The sequence below is a fragment of the Cyprinus carpio genome, chromosome B11 (assembly GCF_018340385.1).
Source record: "Cyprinus carpio isolate SPL01 chromosome B11, ASM1834038v1, whole genome shotgun sequence".
In the NCBI taxonomy this organism is placed as follows: domain Eukaryota; kingdom Metazoa; phylum Chordata; class Actinopteri; order Cypriniformes; family Cyprinidae; genus Cyprinus; species Cyprinus carpio.
The window spans coordinates 14,514,378-14,539,517 of record NC_056607.1 but is presented as its reverse complement, the minus strand read 5'-3'; the positions used below and the strand labels follow the sequence as shown (position 1 = coordinate 14,539,517).

General features: G+C 35.2%; 1 protein-coding gene across 3 annotated transcripts in view; it reads right to left on the bottom strand.

The window, feature by feature from the left end:
- The window catches only part of LOC109098853 (IQ motif and SEC7 domain-containing protein 1-like), a 158,465-nt gene that overhangs the window by 88,719 nt on the left and 44,606 nt on the right, over positions 1 to 25,140 (bottom strand). For 2 of the 3 annotated variants that reach the window (XM_042734056.1, XM_042734063.1), the window contains exon 3: positions 17,266 to 17,373. The exons of the other annotated variant lie outside the window; for it this stretch is intronic. In XM_042734056.1, coding sequence (XP_042589990.1) covers positions 17,266 to 17,373 — 108 coding nt within the window. The remainder of the gene's footprint in view (positions 1 to 17,265; positions 17,374 to 25,140) is intronic. 3 annotated transcript variants of the gene reach the window in all.

Below are 25,140 nucleotides of genomic sequence, written 5' to 3'. Positions count from 1 at the left end.
TACTCTACTTTGAAAAATCACTTTTAATGTACACCAGAAAGGATCCAAATATAATTTGCACAATTAGACTTAAAATATGTATCCTCAAAGTTTCTAGCAACTTGTGAGTGACTTTATTTTAATTTGCCAAAGTCGATTTTTACTTGCATCTGGCACATAGCTAGTGTTAATTTTGGATTTCGGCTGTTGGTTTTCAAGAGTTAGTTTTGCATGAAGTCTTTGAGCTCTCAGCACAGATGTGCATGATTTTGTTGAGCGGAAGAGGGGTGGGAGCTGGAACCATTTTAATCAACACCTGAAAGGCAAGAAGGAGTCCGTGTGTGATTTAGGAGGCTGCGTGGCTAAACAATAGAAGAATTACATATCAGTCAGTCAATTATGTCCCCTCATGCCACAAATCGCAGCAAGACACACTCGCTGATTAACACGCATGTAGAGTTAACAAGCATCCAGCATGGGCAGAGTGACCAGCGAGAGATTCCCACAGCATCTGCCTTTAGGAATCTTCAGAGAGTGGATGAAGGTTAATCATGTCTACAGCCAAAAATACACAAAAATCCACAATTAGCCTGCAGGGACAAAAAACAACAACAACAACCCTACACACAAAATATTGACCTTAATCAGGGTCATCGGCATATTGAATGAATATTCCATGTTCAACACATATATTGAAAGCATTTGATTTGAGAAAAATAATTTAGAATTTTTTTATTTAAAAACATTAATGAATTAACATTTAAAATTAAAATACACAATATTTAAAATAGCAATAATAATAATAATAACAATAATAATAATTGTTACAATTTAACCACACAGCTTAAAAAAAATAAATTGCATTTCTGCTTTTAAGTTGCCCCGTGCACTTTGTTTCTTTAAGTGAAAAATAATATAATAAAATAAAATGATAAGTATTTTTTTTAAATCATTATTATTAATTATTTTTAAACGTCCAAACATTTTATTTTCTATTTCTATTTATATATTTTCTTATTATTATTATTATAATTAATATTATTTTGGTTGCACAAATGCTGTCTACAAAGCTTACCTTGTATTAAATACAGTATGCGTTATTATTATAACTAATTAGCTGGAAAAAAAAGTTTAATTTATAGTGTATTTGGTCATAGATTATTGACGAAACACCACATTCACTACTTTACAACAAAAAAAATCCACTCACTAATCAATCCTGCACTACCATCACCAACAACACTCTTGTTTCAATCCAAACAAAACAAAAAACGCCAAAATTTATATTGTAAATCCACTTTGTGAAAACCTCAGAGAGTGTTTCTTTAAACAGAATCTTCAGCCCCGCCAATTTCCATTCAATGGTGTGCAATTAAAGCACTAATTACTGTGTAATCACGTTAAGCTACGCCCAGAACAACAAACTATAGCTGAGTACAGTACAGTGGCAGAGAAGCCACAGGCTGGGGGCGCTGCACTACAAGTGGTGGCCTATGGAGAGAGACTGACAGGATGGTTTGTGATAGCTCACCACAGCGGGCACATGAGCTGCGCCATGCGGCCCACCATATCAACATACCAGCTCACAGCCTGGGGTCACATACGGAGGCTTACGCGACCGCACATGTTCAGCGAGGGGATGGGAAGACTGACGTTTTATTGTTTTACGGAAGCTGTCTGATCTTGCTCTGTCAACATCACATCTGTCAGAGAAATGGCGAACCACAATGTGAACCCGTGGTCTCTGGGTTGCCCTCTTGTATGAGGTCTTCACAAACCGCAAATCACAATGAATCAAGCTGAGAGTAAGCCAAAGGCACATTGTGACACATGGGGAAACATTTAAAGAAAGAAGAAAAAAAATCAAGAAAGTGAGTGGTGAGAGAGGGGCTTGGCTTATTATATAAGACAGCTGTTATTGCACAATGCTGTAGTAAATCCATGCATACCATATTAGGATGGATTTTAATGAGGTTACAGTGACCAGGGTTCTATGGGCATGAAAATTAATTCTTCTGCAGGCTCATGAGGGGTCAGCTGGCAAACGGAAGCATCATAAAGGTACACTGCGTAATTACTGCTCAAGCTTCAGCTGCCAAATAATCTGCCTTTATACATGCAAGTATGGGAACTGCCACATTAGGAAAAGTAGTGTGATCTGACAAGCAGTCTAGGGAGAGAGACACAAACACACACATAAAGAGAGAGACAGAGAGAGAGGGAGGGAGAGAGAGAAGAATGTAATAAAGGATAAGTGTGAAAGGACTACAGCAGCGGTTCACAAAAGGGACCATTTTTTTTTTTCACACAATATGCACATATTTTATTTTAAGAATTTTTTCACTATATATACACATACATAAAAACAGTTGTGCTCAAAATTATTCATACCCTTGGTAAATATGATCAAAGAAGGCTGTGAAAATAAATCCGGATTGTTTATCCATTTGATCTTCCATTCAAAAAAAAAAATAAATAAATCTAACTTCTAATTAAACTAACAAAAAAATTAAAGAATAAAATTGAAAGTGGGGAAAAAAAACACATTATGAAATAAATATTTTTCTTCAATACAGTAAAAGGATGTGTGTCAACATCGTTGCTTGGGAGAGTGCTCTCATCCAGAAAATGCTCTCATCCAAAAACAAACTCCAGCATATTTATTTGCTAGACATGACTGGAACTTTAAACAGGACTGGGTTAAATGTTCAGATGAAACAAAAAATTTTTGCTTTTAAGCAGCAAACACTCAAGTTGGGTTTGGTGCATACAGTGATAAAAAAGTACTCCATGTGTGAAATACAATCCACAATGAAATATACTGCTGGATCTTTAATGTTGTGGGCCTATTTTTCTGCCAGGGATCCTGGAAATCTTGTTCAGACAGATGGCATAATGGATACCAATGGATAAAAAATTAAAAACTGACTGTCCATGCTAGAAATCTTATAATGGGCCATGGTTGGATCTCCCGACAGGACAATGATCCACAAACAAACATCAAAATCAAAACAAAAATGGGTCACTGAGAACAAAACCAAGCTTCTGCCCTGGCCAACCCAGTTCCCTGAGCAGAACCCTATATAAAATGAGTGTGGTGAACTGAAGAGGAGAAGCATCAACATGCAGCTAGAAATCTGAAGGGTCTGGAGAGATCCTGTATAAAGAAATGGTCTCTGATCTCCTGTCAGAAGTTCTCTAAACTCTTCAGGCATTATAGGTGAAGAATCAGAGCTCTTCTCTTGCAAAAAGTACTGCCTTTAAAAAGCCTTTATTTCATAATGAGATTTCTTATTCTCCAATGAAAGGTTAGATTTAAGTACATTTTTGAAATAAAATATCTTAAGGATTGATGATACAGATTAATTTTCACAGCCTTGTTTGATCATATTTACCAAGGGTATGAATACTTTTGAGCACAACTGTATATATATATATATACATACACACAAACACACACACACACACACTGTTTTGTATAATATATAATAAATTACATTATATTAATATAAAATATTTTATTATAAATACAATTATTTTTAATTAACGATATCAAACGATGACCATCATATAACTAAAAAGTAAAAATTATCTGAAAGTTCTTGCCTGTAGTTGAAACACAATAACATCTTTATGGGAGTAAAAAAAGAGAATGTGTGTGTCATTTTTTTCTTCATAGGTAATTTACTAATAATTTAAACAGCAAATCGTGCTATAGGAATAAAAAAAATCATGTTTTCAAATTTATTCTAAGACATTATTCTTAATGTCCGCATTTCCTGTAATGATAATACTGTTGGGACGGTTGCCACCGATTTCATCAGAGACGCAGACCGTTTTTCCACCCAGACACAAGTCTTGCAAACTATTCTCTTCACTGTACTACATTTGAGACTCGTGAGGAATGGAGTTTGGGTTCTGATAGTCTGCTTCTAAACATGTATGAAACATGAACTACACCAAACTCCAACCTGCTTAAATCAAATCTTTCCTCTTCTTATTCTGACTACAGTATGCATAATTTCGGCTGTCCCTCAGAAGTAGCATTCCTCTGAAGTGGGGGGGCTGAAAGTCCGGCAGAGGTGAAAACGAGGAATAATGCATTGGAGTAAGAGAGACAGAAGGCGACCATTTTCTAAACTACTACATCAGAGGAGTCATTCCAAGAACAGTGTGTGCAAACAAAACACCCTCAACGCATAAAGAGGGCTAGTCTTCTGAGGGAGGAGGCCATTAAGTAAACGGCTGGTGTGAGGGTGGGCTTTATTTGCTCACAAAGACCTGTTTTGCTTTAATCCACCATGAGCTGTGATGTGTTAAATTGCACTGGTGTCAGAAAATAACAGACCTTCACACAATAACACACACCCTTGTCATTAAGAAGGGCTCAAGCAGAACCACCGTCTTGAAGCAGGGGGGTGAGGTGTGGGGGATCAAGTCACAGCATTGCTTTCAGTGTGACAATGCATAATATGCCTTCTGCAGCCCTGAACGATGTGCCATTGCAATTATATTAGCAACATCGCATCAATTAAGACAACAAAGCCAAGAGCCTCATTACGAGATATTTTGTCTCAATTCTGAGGTTAATTCAAATGCCATCGGTACACTGGAGCTTTCCTCATCCACCGGATGACAAGGCACAGATGGAGATTGGGTGTATGGATTTTTGCAATTGTGACTATCCACCAACCAAACCAACAAACAAAGCGGTGGCTGAAGTGAAACAATGGAAAAACGATTTATCAACCAGGCCAATTAATCGTCCGACAATTGGCAATTTGAGATATTGTGCCTGCTTGGCTGATTAACAAACTTATTTGGATTTTTTTTCCATTTACAGTTATTTTTGAGTGAAATATTTGAGTAAATATTATGTAAAACCAATGTTCACTTAATTTCGGAAATTTGTTTTCAATAAAAAAAAAAGGTACAAGAGACGCTACCGTTTAAAAGTTCGGGTCGGTAAGGTTTTCTTTTTTTTATTAATTCATTTTTAGGAATTAAAGGATGCAAAGATGAAAAGGATAAATTATTCTTCAAATATGACAGTATTTACAATCTAACAAAAAATAGTTAAATGCTGTTCATTATGTCTTTCTATTAAAAGGTAAATAAATAACAGTATGGTACTGTATGGTATAATAATAACGGTATAATAATTATAATTATTCACAAAAACAGTAAGATTAAGAATGATTTCTGGAAGATCATGTGACACTGGAGACTGGAATAATGGCTACTAAAAATTCAGCTTGACCTTGGAATAAATTAAATTTTATTATTAAAATTAAAATAGAAAAAAATATTTTTACTTTTTCACAATATTACTTTTTTCACTGTATTCTCAATCATATAACTTCAGCCCTGGTGAGTATAAAAGACATAAAAAAAAAATAAAATACTTAGAGACCCAAAACTTTTAAACAGTAGTGTTGGTGTATATACTGCACATATACTTGCATACAATAATTTAACCATCAGAATTAAATGTTGAAAACCCTACTTGGTTGACCAATAAATCAGAGAAAAGTATGAGAACATTCTAGAATGCTGAGAAAGGTCCAGATGTCTGCATGCGTCTCCACATATCTCCCAACAGCATCGGGGCGGTTTGTGTAACAGGTGGCTGGGTCTGCCCTCCTCTCCCAGCTCCCCGGCATGGGTTGCGAGCACAGCACCATTAGTATCAGCATACTTTTCCAAACTTGCTAATGAACATCTCTCTCACAGATACCACCTGGCTGGAGCGGCCCTCTGTACACCAGCCATCTGACGGATCAGTGACGGAATAATTAGTTCATTATTGGCTGGCTTTTGTGGGAAAAGATAAACACACAATTATTTCAGTTATTATTTAATATAATATTTCATAACAGTTGAGCTCTGACAGGTGCTGTACTGTTGTGTGAATAGAGCTTGTTAAATAAATAACATTTCCAGTACTCCATACTAAATTATTACTGTAGATTGTATTGATTCACTGAACTGGAGAGAATCTTAATATAGACAGGAGAATTATGAGTTTATCTTTGCAGGTGGAGAGGTTGTTGAGTACACCTTAGCTGCAGGTAATATTAGTGTGATGACTTTGGGTTTTGAGGAAAGGGCAAACACTTATGCATGGTACAAATTTCCAATTTTCTCGGTGCTGATAAGCCTTGATTCTAACCCTGATAACAGATTTTTACATCATATAAAACCAACTTCAACAAGCGTCAGTCTGCTGGCCTTTCCAACTGTGAGAAATACAGTCTAATGTGGAAAAAAAAAAAAACTCTCTAGAATATATTATACATATACGTACTGTATATACACTACCTTTTAAAAGTTTGAGGCTGTCAGATTTCTTTTTTTGTGAAAAAAAGTTTCTTACTGTATGTGCATCAAGGCTGCACTTATTTGATAAAAAAACAGTAAAAATATAATATTGTGAAATATTATTGCAATTTAAAATCATGGTTTTCAATTTTAATACATCTTAAATGTAATTTATTTCTGTGATGGCAAGATGAATTTTCAGCAGCCATTACTCCAGTATTCAGAGCCACATGATCTTTCAGAAGCCATAATAATATGCTGATTTGGTGCTCAAGAAACAATATTTTGTTATAGTTATCAATGTTAAAATAGGTGTGCTGCTTAATATTTTTACCTTTTTTCTTTAATGAAAAGAAAGTTAGAAGGAAAGCATTTATTTGAAATAGAAACCTTAAATTATAAATGCCTTTACTGTCACTTTTGATCGATTTAATGCATCCTTGCTGAACAAAAATATTCTAAAAAAAAAAAATTAAAATTAAAAAACTTACTGACCCCAAAGTTTTGAACAGTAGCGTATTTATCTACATTTGCATCTATATTATTTCTAATCAATGATGTTCCATCAGTATCAATTGTTATGTTATTTGGGAACAGATACAAATATTAGAAAAAACTAATTAAAAGCCGTCTCACCCATCTCTGCATAAACATTTGGTCATGTTGGGAGCTCCAACTGATGCCAGCCCCAAAGTTTCTCCCAGCATCACGGCAGATGGTGGTGGGACAGACCACTGATTCTGCTGGCCTCTCCATCTGTGGGGTCTTTGCGAGTGAGTCGATCCATTTTGCGGAGACCTTCTGAACCTCTCCAGCAGCCTGTGGCAGCGTTTAAGCTCCTGCAGACTTGCATGGAGACCTCGCTTTATCTTTGGCCACAGAGAGGGAGAGACACAGGGAAAAGTGTCTGGACAGGGACAACCGAAGCTATACATTTTTCATTAAAACTCTAACAAAACGCTTGGTGACACTGTGACTGCAGTGAGCAGTATGTCAGTAACAATTAAAGGACTGGTATCTCAGGGCAGAACATATGCTCTATCTGAGAGGGTCACACACTCTATTCTCTCTTATCTCACTGTGGAGGGCCTACCAATATCTTGGACTCCTGACATTGTAACATGAAAATAATCAAACATCTCAAAAAACGCAAACCACTTTCTATAAAGGTTGTACTGAATATATAATGAATGCATTATAAAGGCATTCCTAATATAATCACATAATATACCTTAAATCAGTTTTATGATCGCATAAACAAATTGTAACATTAATAAAACATAAAAAATAACTAATATTTGTTATATCTTTATAAAAACAAGCATTAAATCATAAATGTCATAACCATTAAAGTTATTAAAGTATTGTATTTTACTGTTAAATATCATTATTTGTTAGAAGATAAAATGGATTGCAACGTTTACTTTATGTCTTTATGAAATTCTATATAATGCATCAAAAATGCCTTTCCGATGCATTTGAAATATATATTTTATAAGGTGTGGGATGTGATAGTTTATGAAGGATGTTTGCATATGTCATATGCTCAAAAAGTGCTGCATAAGAGGAGGAAATGACTTTCAGTGATATATTCAGTCAAGCCATTGATCCTGACTATAAATAATTAAAACATATTGATGTAAGATGAGAGACAAGTTCCTGTTCACCACAAGAGTTTAGATTACCATTTCTTTCAGAGAAAGTCCTGAACATATTCTAAGAGTAATTTATTCATACAAAGTCGGAGCAAGAAATTGTATCTTTAATTTTTTCAAGTGGTTTTTTTTTTTTTTTTTTTCGCAGAATTTTTTAGGGTAAAGGGGTTTATATATATATATATATATATATATATATATATATATATATATATATATATATATACCCAATATATATATATATATAGATATATATATATATTATATATATATATATATAATATATACATATATATATATATAAATTTACCCAAAAATTACCCATAAAAGATTTTTGGTATTGGCCAAACAACTTATTACATTATATTACAATGCACGCATTAATTTTATACACCATCATATACATAGCCCCTAGCCATAATTATAAGAGAAATAGGTAGATTACTGTGTATATGAAATCACATATAATTGCATATGCCATTAAAGTATAATTATGACAGTTAGATTAGTAGATCTGGCTAGTGCAGGTCATCAGTAGTTAATAATAAAAGTTTAATAAAACCTGAATCACATTTCTTACATTCATATAAGTTCATTACCTTCAGGGTTCATCTACTTGACTAACTGGATTTCAGAACCAATTAAAAGACCCGATGAAATCAAAATTGGAATTTTGTGGCTTTTAGTACATAGGTATTGCCTTTGAGATTATCTATATGCCTAAAGCTTGACAATATCTATGCCCAAAGCTTGACAAAATGAACTGTTAAATAGCGGCCCACACAATACTGTTCAAAAGTTTGGGGAGTGTAAGATCCTGATTGGGTGCTTAAGAATCATTTCTTCCTTTTAGCAAAGTTAAAAACAGTTGTGCTGCTAAATATTTTAGTGGAACCATGAAATTCTTTGGTATAGAAAGTTCAACAACATTTATTTAAAACAGAAAACTTTTTTAGAATTGTGTCTTCAGCTTTGATGATTTTAATGAATCATTGTTCTTTAAAAAAAATTAAATAAAAATAAATAAATAAATACAAATCTTACTGGCCTCAAACTCTGTATATAATGTATGAACAAGCTACAAGTCTTTCTCTGAGATATTTAGCAAAATATCTGAGCTTCTATTCTCTGTACAATGGAAGTGAATGGTGACCAGGAGTTCTCACTCAAGCTCCAAAAAGGACCACAAAGCACCATAAAAGCATACTAAAAATGTTTAGTCCATACAACAAAAAAGCAGCTTGAACAGGTTTCACATGAGGGTGTATTAATGATGACAGAATTTGTAATTTTTGGTTGAACTTTTCCTTTATTACTCTATTAGAGACCAACATCTCAAAGCTAGCGTCAGAATCACATGGTCTATGTTCCGGTTGGTTGCTAGTTTTGGGTAAATTGTACTTTCCTTTAGAAATCTAATTGGATTTCATGTCTCAGTAGTCTCTCAGGGTCAGGGTGCAATATACCAACTCTCTGCCGCCACAGAATTACAAATGTGTAACTCCATTTGAGAAATAAAGTTATGAGGAACACACATCCTCTCCCCTCTGAAAGTTTTCCGGTTTTGTTCAAAACTGCATCAGCAATGGGAGTACATCTGAGCACTCAATCTACAATCAGCACACTCGCTGTTGCTTTTGAAGGCTGGCACCTGTGTCACTTATACCTCCTCTCAGCATGGACGGGAAGTTAATTAACTGCCTGTAGGACCAGCGGGGTCCTTTGACAGGCACTGAGTTGGACACATTCTGTTCCACAGGCGTTTATAGTGATGAATTAGCTCTGCCGCCCACCTCCACATCCCCCTCCCCATCATTGGTTTTGTCCTTTGCCCATCCTAAGCAGCAGTGCTAGCTATCGGGGAACTGCTGCTCCCTACAGCCACAGTGTCACGTGACAGCGCAGCGCTCATTCCATCCACAGTAGCGGAACGATGAAACACAGCAAGTCTTTAAAAAAACAGCTAGGGAGTTTAATAACTTCTGATTCTTTTTATGCACAACATGTCACAGTACTTTCTGCAAGACTGCAAAGTGAGGCTATAAAATTATAATAAATAAGTACTTACAAAAAATACTTTTTTACCTGTAGTATTGTATCTTTGAAGGAGATACTATGCTATGACTAGGTTTTAATAATAAATTAATTAAATATGTGTATGTGTGTGTGTGTGTGTGTGTGTGTGTGTGTGTGTGTGTACACATTTATACATACATGTACACAAACATGCTCAAAATACAAAATATTATTATTGTATATATTTATATATATATATATACATACAGTTTTTTGTAAATATATTTTTTAAAATGTATAAAATAAAAAATATATATAATATAGAAAAATCGTTATTCATTTATTTATTCATTCATTCATTCACTCACTCACTCATTAATTCTATATTATTTTAAGGACGTTTGTGTTTCGTAAGCCCTTTAACCCAAAAGTGTTGGACTGTGAAGATGGAGGTGATATCTGACCATAGTCAGTCATGTCATGTTAATGATGTTTTAAAAGGCCATTGCTGTATTCTGAAACATTTGCAACTAGAAAATTCTGTCATTTCACAACCCGTTATCTAATGAATGACGACAAAGGAGCTCTATGTGAAAATGTTGAATGAGATACGAAGTGTTCCTGACCTATAGAACTCCCTCCCTGTCTTTTTGTGAAGCATCGCTCTATTGCAGACTCTCCGTGCCCTTGACCAGCAATCAGTCAAGTGTGGGAAGGGACTCACTTAAACACACAGACACACACACACACACACACACACTTAAGCCAATATCCAATCCTTCGAGGGCCTGAAGGCCAAATAAACAGTCTGTGTCTGACACCCCTTAACTCTTACTATCAGATTATTTTGGTATGGGTCAGAATTTATGGTGTTATTGCTGCACACTTGCATAATACAAACAGACATCCCACTGGATAATATACTTCTACTGTATCTCAGTAATCTAGATGCACCGTTCATTTATTAATACATAAAAGTTAATCTAACTTAATATGGATCTGTTGATATTACCAAAATCAAGCAAATAGGTAAATTTAATAATAATAAAAAAGTATGCTTAACTAGCTAAAACCTTAAAAAAAAAAAAAAAACTATAATGAACAACTAGTGCCCACAACATATTTTCTCCTATTATTTACTTAATTTCTGCTTTAATCTTTCATTTATTTGATTACTATTATTTTTAGTTTTCTCTTTCTCAATTTCCACCCTCCCAGGTCATCCTAGAATTGGTGGTTCTTGGTCAAAATAATAATAAGAAATGTGCATTAAACTGACAGGAGCGTGTAACAAATTATGCCCAGTGAAGTCTCAAATGAAACTCATTCCACACTTTGAGAGGAATTGACACAGTTTGATAGCATTACAAAGTGCGTTAGGAATCAAAGTAGCATCTTTTTCATCTTTCAGAGGGTTTGTTGTGTGGAAGAAGAACAGTTAGCATGCTCTGCTGTATTGCAGTCTATTAGAAGCTTCCAGTGAAGCATGCTGGGTCAACTTGTCGAAATTCTTCTTCCTGTGGTGACAAGTTGAGACGTTATTTAGACAAACCACACAGTCCGGGCCAGTATATGCACTGTCATGGTTGACAACAGACCCACTGCTGAGCAGCAAAGACATGTTCCAGCACTCCAACTGCCAAACTTTACTTCTTAGGACTTCTTAAGACTCTTTAGAGCAGACGACAGTTATTATGCACAGTACAGTAACTTCAAAGAAGAAAACTAACATACTAGTGGAAATTGCACTGATTGTTTATCTAGTATGTCCTCTAGAGCTCCATTTAGTCTCCTTCAGAAATGCGTGTGGCACAGTAGAGATGTTAAATATGGTGAGTGAACAGAAACATACGGTCCTGCTATATCAGGGATGGATGTGTAAGCCGAGGAGTTAAGATCAAAGTAGCTTGGATACGAATGTCTGCCCAGTGGATTGGAGTAGGGCTTCCTCCTGCTCTACCCAGCATGCATACTGATGAATTCCACGCTCAGACACTCCCTTTAATATACATGCAAAGATCCCCTGTGAGAACCAGAGGGTGGAGCAGATTGACTAGACATACATAATACAGACAGTATACTGGCAAAGTATCCTTTTTTATTGTCTCTATGTTAACATGTGATGTTTGAATTAGTATGTATTATATGATGGTGAAAATTTCCATCTGTTAAAACTACCATCACATGACCTCATTATGTCACGTTGCATTCAAGTTAAGTGGGATCTAGTTATTAACTCTAAAATCAAAGTGGTTTGTTTGCATTTTTATTTATTTAAATTGTGTTTCTTGGCAGGCAGATAAGCAAAATTTAACTAAAAAAAATCATTATTCAAAACTAAAAAAAAAAAAAAAAAAAAAAAAAAAATAGTTTATAAGAGAGAAAAGAAGATGTTAATAATGTTATTAATTCCAAAATCATTCAAGGATATTCATTATCATCTCTATGGTTGTTTTCAGAAAGTAATACTAAATGGAATAATAAAATTATTATTTACTGTATACTGTATATATTTTAAACCTTGAATTAGTATGCATTACACAATGGTAAACATTTTAAACCGTAGTATGCTACACTGGTGTCACATGACCTCACGATGTCACATTTTATTCAGTAAGTGGCAAGTTATTTTGAAAATGTAAATAGATATTAATATAATTTTTTAATATAGAATTTTGTCTTTTGGCAGTTCGATCAGTCCAATTTAACAATAAATAAATAAATAATCATTTAATAAAAAAATTAAGTATAAATTTGAAAGAGAAGAAAGAGATGTTAAAAACAGCTGATACTATATATATATATATATATATATATATATAATATATATATATATCTCTCTATATATACACACAATAACACACACACACACACACACACACACACACACGTATACATTTATACACATATACACATGTGTACACACACACACCACATATATCACTGATTCTTGAGAAGAGGGACAAAACAGGGTGAAATATTGAAAAACTACAACCTAGTACTCAGACAAATGAAACTACATTATTGTATCTTACATGTACTAAGCTACTGAGCTATGCTTTGATTTAACCTCCCAACTTTTCTCCCCTTTTGTTTTTTTTTTTTTTATAAAAATTTTTTTGTTTTTTACCTTAGACTGTGTAATATAATTTCAACTTTATCTTTAACAGCAATCGAGATGTTTTTAACATTTCAAAACACATTCTCATGTTAGCAGACAGATTACATTTCACGTGACCAACAATTCCTCCTCAACAAATCTAAAGTATCATAATCAAATATTATCAAAATATTCATCTGACAAAGGTGACATGGACCTGACAGAGTTGACACATCTGACGGTGGTGACGAAAAGCTGAATTTGTAGTAATTTTAACAATCAAATACATTGAATCAATCAATTACTGTATTAAAACAAATACAACAAACAGAATGTTATTGTTTATAAAGTTTTGTTTATTAATTTTTAAGTTTAAGTTACTGTTTATTCACATTAAGTTTTTGATATATCATTGGAACTCTGAACAAATGATCCAAAAATTATCAGAACACATATGAACAGAATACAAACGAACTGAAATTGGAAGATGGGGTTGCCATATCATAGTTGTGACACAGGAAATATTAACATTAGGTTTTAAAATATTTTAAAACTATTGCTTATGAATGATTGAACCCTTATCTGTGGACACACTGTTTTTTTGATGTAGTGAGAAGACAGCAAGTGTCATAGATTTGATATAATAATGATAAAATTAAATTGAAGGGGACAACCGGGTTAAATACATTCTATTATAAATCCCTCATAACATTTACAATTGAAATTTTTTTCATTTTTAAACCTAATAGCAGTTACAATAACTGGACATGTTTTGTCCCATGTCTCAAGAATCAGTGATATATGTATAATAGCTTATATTATGAAAAGTGTGTGGTACAACATTATGCAACTGCAAGCAATGGAATGACACAACTGGTAACTTGTTGGCTGCTATTTAGTCTGCCTAGTGTACAATCACCTGAAAGCATTTTTCCGACAGCAACCACCACTATCGATCTCATGGTCTCTGAGTGGAGTCCTTGATTACAAATATGAGGCTGTTGCAATTAAGAACCCGGCTGTTGAAGTTCAAAGGCTGTAATTTACATGCTAATATGAAGCAGAGGCTAGAATCTTCTTTTATTGTGTCTAAAATCAACATTGGCATTTTGATGTAATTGCATTCCTGATACAGAATGTTTATTACCTTGTTAGCTGGTCATGAAGTATTGAAGAGGAGCAAAACAATATCTACTATTTGAAGATTGGTTTTAAGAAACGGCTAGCATGATAGTTTTAACTTGTGTACCTGGAATTGCACTTGGGTCTCTGATCAATACCCATTTCCTTAGTGCTTTTTCAATTCCCGGAGCCATGTCAATTTTCAACCTAGGCTCATTAGAAAAATGTGCCTCTACCCATATTTTTGCAAAACTCCTATTGCCATAAATACATCTCAGTGCAGTTTTATCTAAAATGAACACTAGAGACTCTAAGAAATGTAATTCCTTTTCAGAAAAATCATGATTTCAGAGGCAGATCATCGAAAAATAAAGACAATTTTTTTGCAACACCTCAAAAAAAACACTATTAACACCAAAAAACCACTTCCACAATAAAAAAATACAACAACACATCTGCTTCCACCACTTTCTTCTCTAACAACGTAAGCTTGCTCGGTAGCTCACCTGCTAAAGCATTGCACTCGATGATGAAAAGAGTCCAGTCCAACACGAATTACAATAAAAGTGCTCCAAAAGAAAAAAAGCATGCTGAAATGGCATGGTTGCTTTAGAAAATGTATTTTTATCTCACGTTTGTTTGTTATACCACTATAGGTTAGTATTATTATTAGGATTTAGTGTAAGTTGTACGCAATTTTCAAATCAATTTTCACAAAATCACAATTTTCACTTTTCCTTTCTGAACTGCTGCAATAATGTACAACAATCAACGCAATAAAACATTGCTAGATTCACATTCATTTGATTGAAAAATAAAAATAAACATCTCTCAAACGGTGATTGAAGCAATGTAACATGTCTCCACAGGTACATTGTTCCAATGAGTCTGGGTTGTCAGTTTTGGTGGTGCTCTGTGTCTTTCAAAATGGTTAGTGTTCATCCACATTTAAAAAAAAAATAAAAAATTAACCACACACTTTAAACCCCTTATAGACAATTTGCTTCCCATATGCTACCCACATTCTCATTTAGACAAAAAGATCTGCTTGAGAAAGTCTTTGCTAGTCTTAACATATTGTTTACATATATACTGTAGTACAGGCCTGAGCGCATGCTTGCACACTTTAATGTTCTTTCATTTCATCCTTTTATCATTGCCTTCCCTGCATGGCTCAAGCAAAGTTTGATCTCATGAAACCAGGATTGAGAGATCTCTGAACACTCCACCCAACTGTTTGAGCCCAAGATCCCACGGGATGACCGATGTTATTTGTAGTTGCACTTTAAACCTGACATGTAATCTGGATCCGTGGTCAACGGCACTTAATGTACAGGGATGCCTCGAGCCCTTGGGGTAATCACTAATGTTTATCAGAACCCGTCATCTCCAAAGCTAATTAAAAATCATCAAACAAGGCTAAACAACAGAGCTAATTAACAGGACACAGAATAACAATCCTCCACGGACAACAGGCTAGCATGAATTTTCATACAAACTAGCAGAGGCTTCTAATCATCAGAGTTTTATGGACGTGCTATTGGCTATGCTAGTGTGCTAGCACACACACACATATTAAAAACTACAATCTCTGCTACTAGCTATATTATTGGGGGGGGGGGGGGGGGGGGGGGGGGGGGGTGGGGGTGGGGGGGGGGGGGGGGGGGGGGGGGGGGGGGGGGGGGGGGGGGGGGGGGGGGGGGGGGGGGGTGGGGGGGGGGGGGGGGGGGGGGGGGGGGGGGGGGGGGGGGGGGGGGTTCTAGCATGTAACAGTTTGTTATAGATCCAATACTAGCACTGTCAAATGATTAATCGCGATTAATCGCATCCAAAATCAAAATAAAAGTTTTGTTCACATAATATGTGTGTGTACTGTGTATATTTATTATGTATATATAAATAAACACACATGCATGCATATATTTAAGACAAATATGGTATGTGTATACATTAAATATATTTATATATAATAGAAATTATAGAAATACATATAGAAATACAAATTCAAAATACATACTGTATGTGTGTGTATTTATATATAAATAATAAATATACACAGTACACACACATATATTATGTAAACAAAAACTTTTATTTTGGATGCGATTAATCACGATTAATCATTTGACAGCACGATTCAATACTAAACTTTACATGTCTTCTGACTGGCTAAATATGTCACTTTCTGCAGCACAGGACAATTACTTGATGCTGGAAACACTATGACTATCTGGGAGAAGTTGTTATGTAATAATATATACACTGTTTAAAAAATTCAAATATTAAAAAAAATAAAATAAGACTCCTAAAGTGGCTGTAGACAAAGTTAAAAACTAACATTTTTAATACCTGCCAACAGCAATTGAATTGAGAAAATGTATCAACTATAAATAATTCATAGCAGACATGAAAATATATTCTGCATTATTTTTTATTATAAATATATAATTTAAATATGTTTTATATTTTTATATTTATTTATTTATTTTTTTTTTAAAAATTATAAAATACAGATATATCAAATATTTTTGATTTCTGTTTACATTGAAAACATGGTAATTGCTAAATTAACTCCATTCACTCAGGACTGTTATTCAGCCAGCATGGACAGTGGGCAGAAACTGAACAATGTGGTGTTAAAAAAATAAAAAATAAAGACATTATTCATATTTTCACTTTAAGCTCATCCATCTAACTTCAAACAGTAAAACCTTGCATCATACAACATGTCAAACAATCAGCAGCGCGACATCCTACTGCTCCACAGCAGGAGCAATCTATGTGTTTCTTCATTTTCTAACCGAGTGCACCATCAGACACAGGAGGTCCGCTTTCACAGAAGCCACAAAGAAGGAGCATTACAGCACTGCTCTGGCCCAGTCATGGCAGACACAACTATTAAATGAACACGGATGTGTATTTTTGAGCAATCAGCCATACGCCGCTATGATGGGAGTATGACAATTTGCATAACATGACACCAGGCCACCAATATGTGGAGAATAAGATAGAAGTTAGTCCATGCAGCAGCTCTGAGATATTAGCAAGCGAATATTAAACCCTTCCATTTACCCAAGAGATGCAGACTTCCATTTGCGACAGGGGTAACTTCTTCGACACAGCGGCACAATAAAGTTGCCAGGGTTATCTGTGACATCGAGGGGCAAAGAAGCGTGCCGTCTTCAAAAAGAAAAGAAAGAGAGAGACATGTTCAGCTTGCAAGAGGTTCTTGATGTTCGGTCATGCTTCAAACAGATCACAGTCAGCAAGGAACAAATCACAGACAAGCCATGACACAGTCTGAAATACACAAAAAAATGAAATGTACTGAATCGGAATGATGGAAAAATGCTGTATGTACATGCACATTCAAACCAATTATGGTTAAAGAGATTCTCCCAAAAATGAACACGGTCATCATTTACTCACCCTCATGTCATTGCAAAACAATTGGACTTTCTTTCTTCCGTGGAATGAAAAAGCAGAAACTTTGAAGAAACTTTTCTACGCAATTAAAACGAACAGAAACTGGCGCTTCAAAAAGTGAAAACTATCAAATGATCAAAAATAAGTCTGTAAGACTACAGCATACTACATTATACTACAGCTATATCTTCTAAAGTCATACGATAACAAAACGGGCTGAACAATAAATACAGCTGGGCCAGTAGTTTAGATTTTTACACTCGTCCTGCCACAAAAAGCTAGCTAAGTAAATAAATAAATAACACACACACACACACACCTATGTATATCTATGTTCATTGCCCCAGTATTGCTCTGCATGTAAACATATTTCAGCAGATTTAATGTGTATATCTAAAATCAAAACCTCAGAAAAACTGGATGATTTCAAAATCTCGTAAAAAGTTTTTCTACATGGTTATTATTCTTGTTGTGTCATGATAGTTATTAGTGTTTCGTTGTGCATGTAAACACTGTCACTGAATTCAGTTGTTGTCCATCCTTTCGAATCCTCTTTTGACTGAATGGCAGGCAACTGAAACTCACTGATGAAGTGTGGGAAACCCAGCTTATAGACCAGGAAAGCTGACCAAGGCTGTTAGAGGACTGGGATATCTCGTTACTTGCATCCGGTGTGCATTGCATCTCAGTGATTACAAATCAAGGTCAGGAACTTTCGAATATGCATAATCACAACCGACTATTGGCTGAATCAGCTCTCATCTGGCTGAAAGAATGTAAGGGGCGGACAGAGAGAAAAAAAGAGAGTGAGAACATGCAAGAAAAACAATATTTAAATGTAAAAGAAAGACAAATGTGTTTACATAATTAACCAGAGTGCCAAATCATGAAAACTCTGTATCAGCTCTCAAAGAAAAAATAAATGAATAAAATAACATGTCCTTGAAAACCAAGGAAATAAAAAAATTAAGGACAATATTGCTGGGAAAACCTTCTCATAAGCGGATAGGATAAGTAGTCTAAAATCATGCCATGCTTCCTCGATTCAAAAGCATATTTCCTGTGATCTGAATATCCTAACGTCATTTAAGATTAAAAGCAAAATCCTGCGCTTATCCAAAATGGATGAGGACATCAAGTTAGTCCTTCTTAGTGCCAGATGAATAAATGTGAACAATATATTCCTAATTATTTTACTGGCGATAAAATTAAGCAACATTGTCAATATCATTCAAATATTCATAAATCATGCCTTTATAATTTTTCCTTCATTTTTACTCTGTGTTTTAGGTCTAACATTAAACATTTTTATTATTTTAGAGATTTTAGAGCAAATGCATAAATACAATGATACATAAAGAATATCATCAGATGGATGAAAATTTATATATTTTTTTAGCTATACATCACACAGTCCTTCTTTCCAAAGAACAAGTGATGAAACAAGCAGATTTTTCTAATGTAAGCCATTTTAAAGGTATTGTATGTAGGATTGACACCGAGTGGTTGAACTAGGTATTGCAGTCCAAGTTCAAAATATTGAATATCCACCCTTCCCACCCTGCCCCACACCCTCAGACTTGCACATGCAGGTTGCCAGATTGATGACACCAACAGGAACGAGCGCACTTGACGATGAATGAAATGAAATATGCTGTGTTTTCCGCCAACTGGCAACCCGTGGTGCCAAAATACAATTGGTTAAACTGGCAGTGGGTGGGTTTCACAAACCAAAACAGACCGATATTCCAGCCCGGAACGCACATTTTCAAAGGAGAATAACTGACTGCAGCATTGTTTTTCAGATAAAGTACAAGTATGTTAACTTAGCATGTTTCTTAAATATCTGCGAACATATTATGGTATTTTTATGCTTTAGTAGAGTCAAAAACTTACATACAGCACCGTTAAGTCTCTATGATTAATTAAAAGGGAACAGATTACATCTCTTCCTGTTCAGTTTTATAATCCTCATATCAGTGCACAAGATAATCTAAAGCTCTGAGGACACAATCCTGTGAAAAGCAGGTAGCATCCGACCAGAAAATAACATCTGCCCTTCTACGCTGTGCAGCCAGTCAGGTGACATTTGGCTAATGTATGCAGAACATCTAAAAATCTTCATATTACGTCCCAAAAGGATGGCGGTATCGTAGATTACAGGAGAATTGCTTGGCCTAATCATTACTGGCCAAGGGTTAATTTGCATTTGCAATGAGTAATAATCTTTTCCAGACTATTAATGAAATTTAATGAAGGTGTATAAGAGGCTTACTGTCAGTACAATTAGATGTCATGTTCACCACAACTGCTTCTGAGAGACCAGAGGTTTGAAGTGGTTAAACAGCATCTGTGCCATCCTGGACACCTGGTAAAATTAAGATAGTTCTACCAAACCAATTACGGGATCATATTTTTCAATCTCACATTCAACATATAAAACCTATAACACCTCAAAAAAGGCTGATTTTTGAACATTACAGAGCATACCGCCCAAGTCAATATTACATGAGATTAAAAGACCAGATGTTTGCTGGATATCTGAGCCAGACATGCTTTGAATGTCATGTTTTGCTTTTTTGAATTACTTAGCTAGTCAGGCTTAAATGTGAGTATTAACATTCACAGGAGGCGACACATGCTCTTTAATCAGTTAAATGGAATGCATGCATTGCATTCAGTATTTTGTTTAAAATGGATTCTGCTGATTGAACAAAACTTCAATTGAATTTCAATCAGAGGCACCAAGGTCCCTCATCCAGTTAATCAACTACTTGGAATTGCTAAACTTATTACATTAAATTTATATTTACCCAAAATCTCACTCTAATTTGTCGCCATGGCAACAAACCAATGAATCAAATTGATCAAAATCCCAACACGTTTTTATAATTTCCATTTTTGAAGACTGAATTATTAATTACCAAACAGTCGTCTTATTTTGTGTGCTTTCTTTAGTCATCGAAACAGCATGTAGGGCTGAATTATAAATAACAACCTTCTTATACATGGGCCAGCCAATTTCCTATGATGCACACATGTCCATTTCCATCCTGCTAATATTAATGACTGTGCATTTCATGGGGAAAAAAAAGAGAGAGAGAGAGAGATCTTGCAATGTCACGTCAAAGCCATTTGGTTTACAAGCCACAACCACAAGACAAAGAAGCTGTTCTCCTCAGCGACTCTGCTAACCAATGATAATCAGTAATGTCATGGGATTAAATCCCTTTGAGTTTCCGCCCTGGCTGCCATAAGCTTTCTGTTATCACCGCAGAGCAGGTTCTGGAGTTACATAACTCCTACAACCAAACAATCGCTTCTAAACTTTAAAAAAAATGTCCAAAAAGCTGGCAAGAACTCAAAGCTAGCCTAAGATTAGCTTCAAGGACTAATTGAGGTGCAAAACAGCAGTGTGAGCTTCATTTTATAATAGCTGTTCAAAAGTGTGATCAAACAAACACCCCCCAAATATTTTAAAGGGTTAATTCACCAAAAAAATGAAAATTCAAAACCTGTATGACCTTCGTTCATCTTCGGAACACAAATTAAGATATTTTTGATGGAATCCAACAGCTCTCTGACCCGCCATAGACAGCAAGGATATTAACACAATAAACACACAGAAACGTAGCAAGGACATCGGTGAAATAGTCTATGTGACATCAGGGGTTCAACCGTAATTTTACGAAGCTACGAGAATACTTTGTGCGCAAAGAAAACAATAATAAAATAATTTATTTAGCAGTTCTTCTCCCCGAGTTACCATCTTCCGCCATTGTGGAAAGTACCCCAGAACGTAATCAACTTAATCAGCATTGTTTATATATATTTCGCTGAGCATACACAGCGCTGATTACGTTGATTACGTTCTGGGTTACTATAACTTGATTTAAAATTGAAAAATGGTTTAATTTCTCTATTTTTCTCACATAAACCTGTTTGAATGGTTCCAAAAGAACTGAAATACAGCACAAGGACCACTTTTATGGTGTTTTTACAGTGTGCTTTTTTAACCTTGACAGCCTTGATGTTAACTACGAATATTTAATTCTTCAACATTTCTCCTTTTGTGCTCCACTGTGAAAAAAGTCATACAGGTTTGGTATGTATTTATTTGTTTTTTACTTATTTATTTAAATGTAAATCCATGTAAGTGAGGGGAATAACACTATCTGTGAAAAAAAAAAAAACTGACCTTGAACATGTTAACGTTATCAATGAAGCACATGGAGACATGATTAAATTAACATAGCCTCGTAAAAGCAATGCTAGCGAGTCAGTTGCATGACATTTTGACGACCCTTTTTTTAAACAACATAATCTGCCTCAGGTAATCATTTTAATTCGGTCTCATCTTAACCCTCTTAATTTCTATCCCACCCCGGTTACTGACCCTAAAAACAGTGGGCAAATTTTCATTAGTTCGAGGTCCTTGGTTTCAACCTTTCAGCATCGATTCATGTGTCATTTCTGCCAATATTATATTGGTGATTCAGAGAGAAATAAAATGTCCCTGATTGAAATACTCAAGCAAAGCCAAAAGACCATTCCCATTTCTCATTGAGCATATGCTGCTAGCAATGGAGCTGCGTTTAGCAGTACTGGCCGGCACCCAAACTACAAAACCGAGTAATTGTGTTTAAATGGTCCAGACTGATCAGCATTGTGATCAGAGATCTGTTAATTCCTTTCAAATGGTTTCCCCAGATCCACTAGACAAACCTCCATGTTACCATCAATCGTGCATGAAAGTAAAGAAGCTTTGAACCATTAAGTCACTGGTTTGATGTGCAGGGCTATGATTCACTCTCTCTTGGCCCCTGGTGCTGTGAAACAAACCAAATCCGAGTGGCTATGCGGTTCAGCTTCACTTCACAACAATCCATAACAGATCTGCCAGTTTGAGAACGGACTGACTGCTAACACATGGGTGCCGAAAAACAAGGCCAAGCCACAAGTGTGTCTGGAAGACCTCTGGAGATGAAGAAATTAAATAAACATGGTCTATCAGTGGTGTTTAACCTTCTTCAGATAAACCTGCTGTGGTTGTTCACTTTATATGTCTATCATATATTCTCCTTTTTTTTAAAGTGCGCATTAGGGATGCACCGAAGGTTCGGTAACCAAAATTATTCATCCGAAAATAGCAAAAAAACGAATTTAAAAGTGTCAGAGAAAAGTGTCAGAGAAAGATGCAAAAAAAGCACCGGCAGCAAGAGACTAGGTGCATTTCCATTACAGATGTGCAAAACTTTAGCAATATTTTATAAATGTCAATCAGCTTCAGTGGCCGTATCAGAGCCACACTGCGCCGCAGATGTGTGCAGTGTAAATTGTCTAAGCATTAATGGCAGGGAAAATCTGCGCTGAAATGGTGTTACTTGTCAGTTGCTCAGAAACATTTTTATGAATTTCTACAAGGCATGTGACAATGTGATATGTATGGAAAACCCAACTTTCTAATGATAGTCATTTATAAATCTGCTGCTGTCAACAACAAATAAGCTGAAAAAAAGCAACTCCATCAACACTCACAAATGTTAGCATTGTAATTTTACTGTTGTTCTGTAAAATAAAATAAAAAAGTTAAGACAATAATGATAATAATTACAACACCTCTATTAATGTTTTAATTCCCTTCTACTCAGAAAAGCTGCATTTATTTTTACAGTAAAAAAATACATGCCTGATTCAAGAAGGGGGTCTCAAAAATAGCCCAAAAATATTATTTTACTAACTTATTAATATAAAAATAAATTTAAATTTTTTTTTAAAAATTCATAATTTCATCTTTGGCCAAGAATGTTATGTAAATATTTTTAAATTGTTGTTTTATAATTGATTTTTTTCTTTGAAAAGCAAGACAAAATACATGGGGGAATGGAGGAAATACATTCATTTTGTTTGATTTCAGCTTTGGCCAAGAATTTTCATTTCGGTACATCTCTAATGAGCATTCACTTAGTCAAAGGTCTGGCTACCACAAAAAAAATTGCAGTAACCTAATGTTTGTAAGTGTATCTCCCCAGCTCTGTTTCCTGCTGCAGTGACCTCTTTCACTGTGCAGATGAATCATAAAGAGGTTATTATCATATTGCTAATACATCATGGCAGAGGCACAGTGCTTGAAGCAGTGAACCTCCATAATAAAATAGGGGGTGCTGTGATAAAACTGTCCTGTGGAGTACTCTTAGTAAACCATCACTGTCAATAATGGGTGCAGTTGGTACCGGTCAACTGCAGTTCACAAGACATTTCATTCCCAAAGTTGCATCAGTGGTGTGATGTTTTTACCAGCAGTTTGGATTCTCATTCTCACAGCACCCATTCACTACAGAGGATCCACTGGTGAGTAATGAAGATTTGTTCTGCATCTATAATTGCTCACTGTAGTTCCTGTACACAAAAACTACGCATCAAAATTTTTGAACAATAAGATTTTTTTCTGCTCACCAAGCCTGCATTCATTTGATCCAAAATACAGTACAAGCAGTAATATTGTGAAATGTTTTTACTATTTAAAATAACTGCTTTCTGTTTGAATATATGTTATGTATTAAATGTAATTTATTCCTGTGATCAAAGCTAAATTTTATAGAAATTAATACTTTTATTTAGCAAGGATGATAAAGAAAAAAGATTTCTATTTCAGATAAATGCTGCAGAACTATTTATCAAAGAAACCTGAAAAATTATACTGTTTTCAACATAATAATAATAATAAAAAGGAAGTCGTGGGAAGTCGTGGCCTAATGGTTAGAGAGTCGGACTCCCAATCGAAGGGTTGTGAGTTCGAGTCTCGGGCCGGCAGGAATTGTGGGTGGGGGGAGTGCATGTACAGTTCTCTCTCCACCTTCAATACCATGACTGAGGTGCCCTTGAGCAAGGCATCGAACCCCCAACTGCTCCCCGGGCGCCAGGTGTGTGTTCACAGTGTGTGTGTGTGTTCACTGCTCTGTGTGTGTGCACTTCGGATGGGTTAAATGCAGAGCACGAATTCTGAGTATGGGTCACCATACTTGGCTGAATGTCACGTCACTTTCACTTTCACTTTCATAAATGCTTTCTGAGCAACAAATCAGAATATTAGAATGATTTCTGAAGGATCATGTGACTTGAGTAATGATACTAAAAATTCAGCTTTGAAGAGACGGGAATAAATTACATTTTAAAACATATTATGCTACTCCCAATAAAAAAACATACATTACTTATAATAAGCTAATATAGTAATAAAAAAATAATAATAAAACAATATTGACTGATAGTATGCTACTCCCAATATAGCCATATTCTACACTGTTTAAAAGCTGATAGAGTGGTAATAAAACATAAGAGGTGTAAATCTGGCTGTGAAATCTTTTTTCCTATCTCTCTCTCTCTCTCCATCTCTCTGTCTCTGTCTATCTTTTGGTCTACCTCAGATCTCTCATAATCCTGAGGGAGCCTTTATTTATAGGAGGCAGTAGCAACTTCAATGGCTTTTAATAATTAATGATTTTGCGACCTGGCTGTATA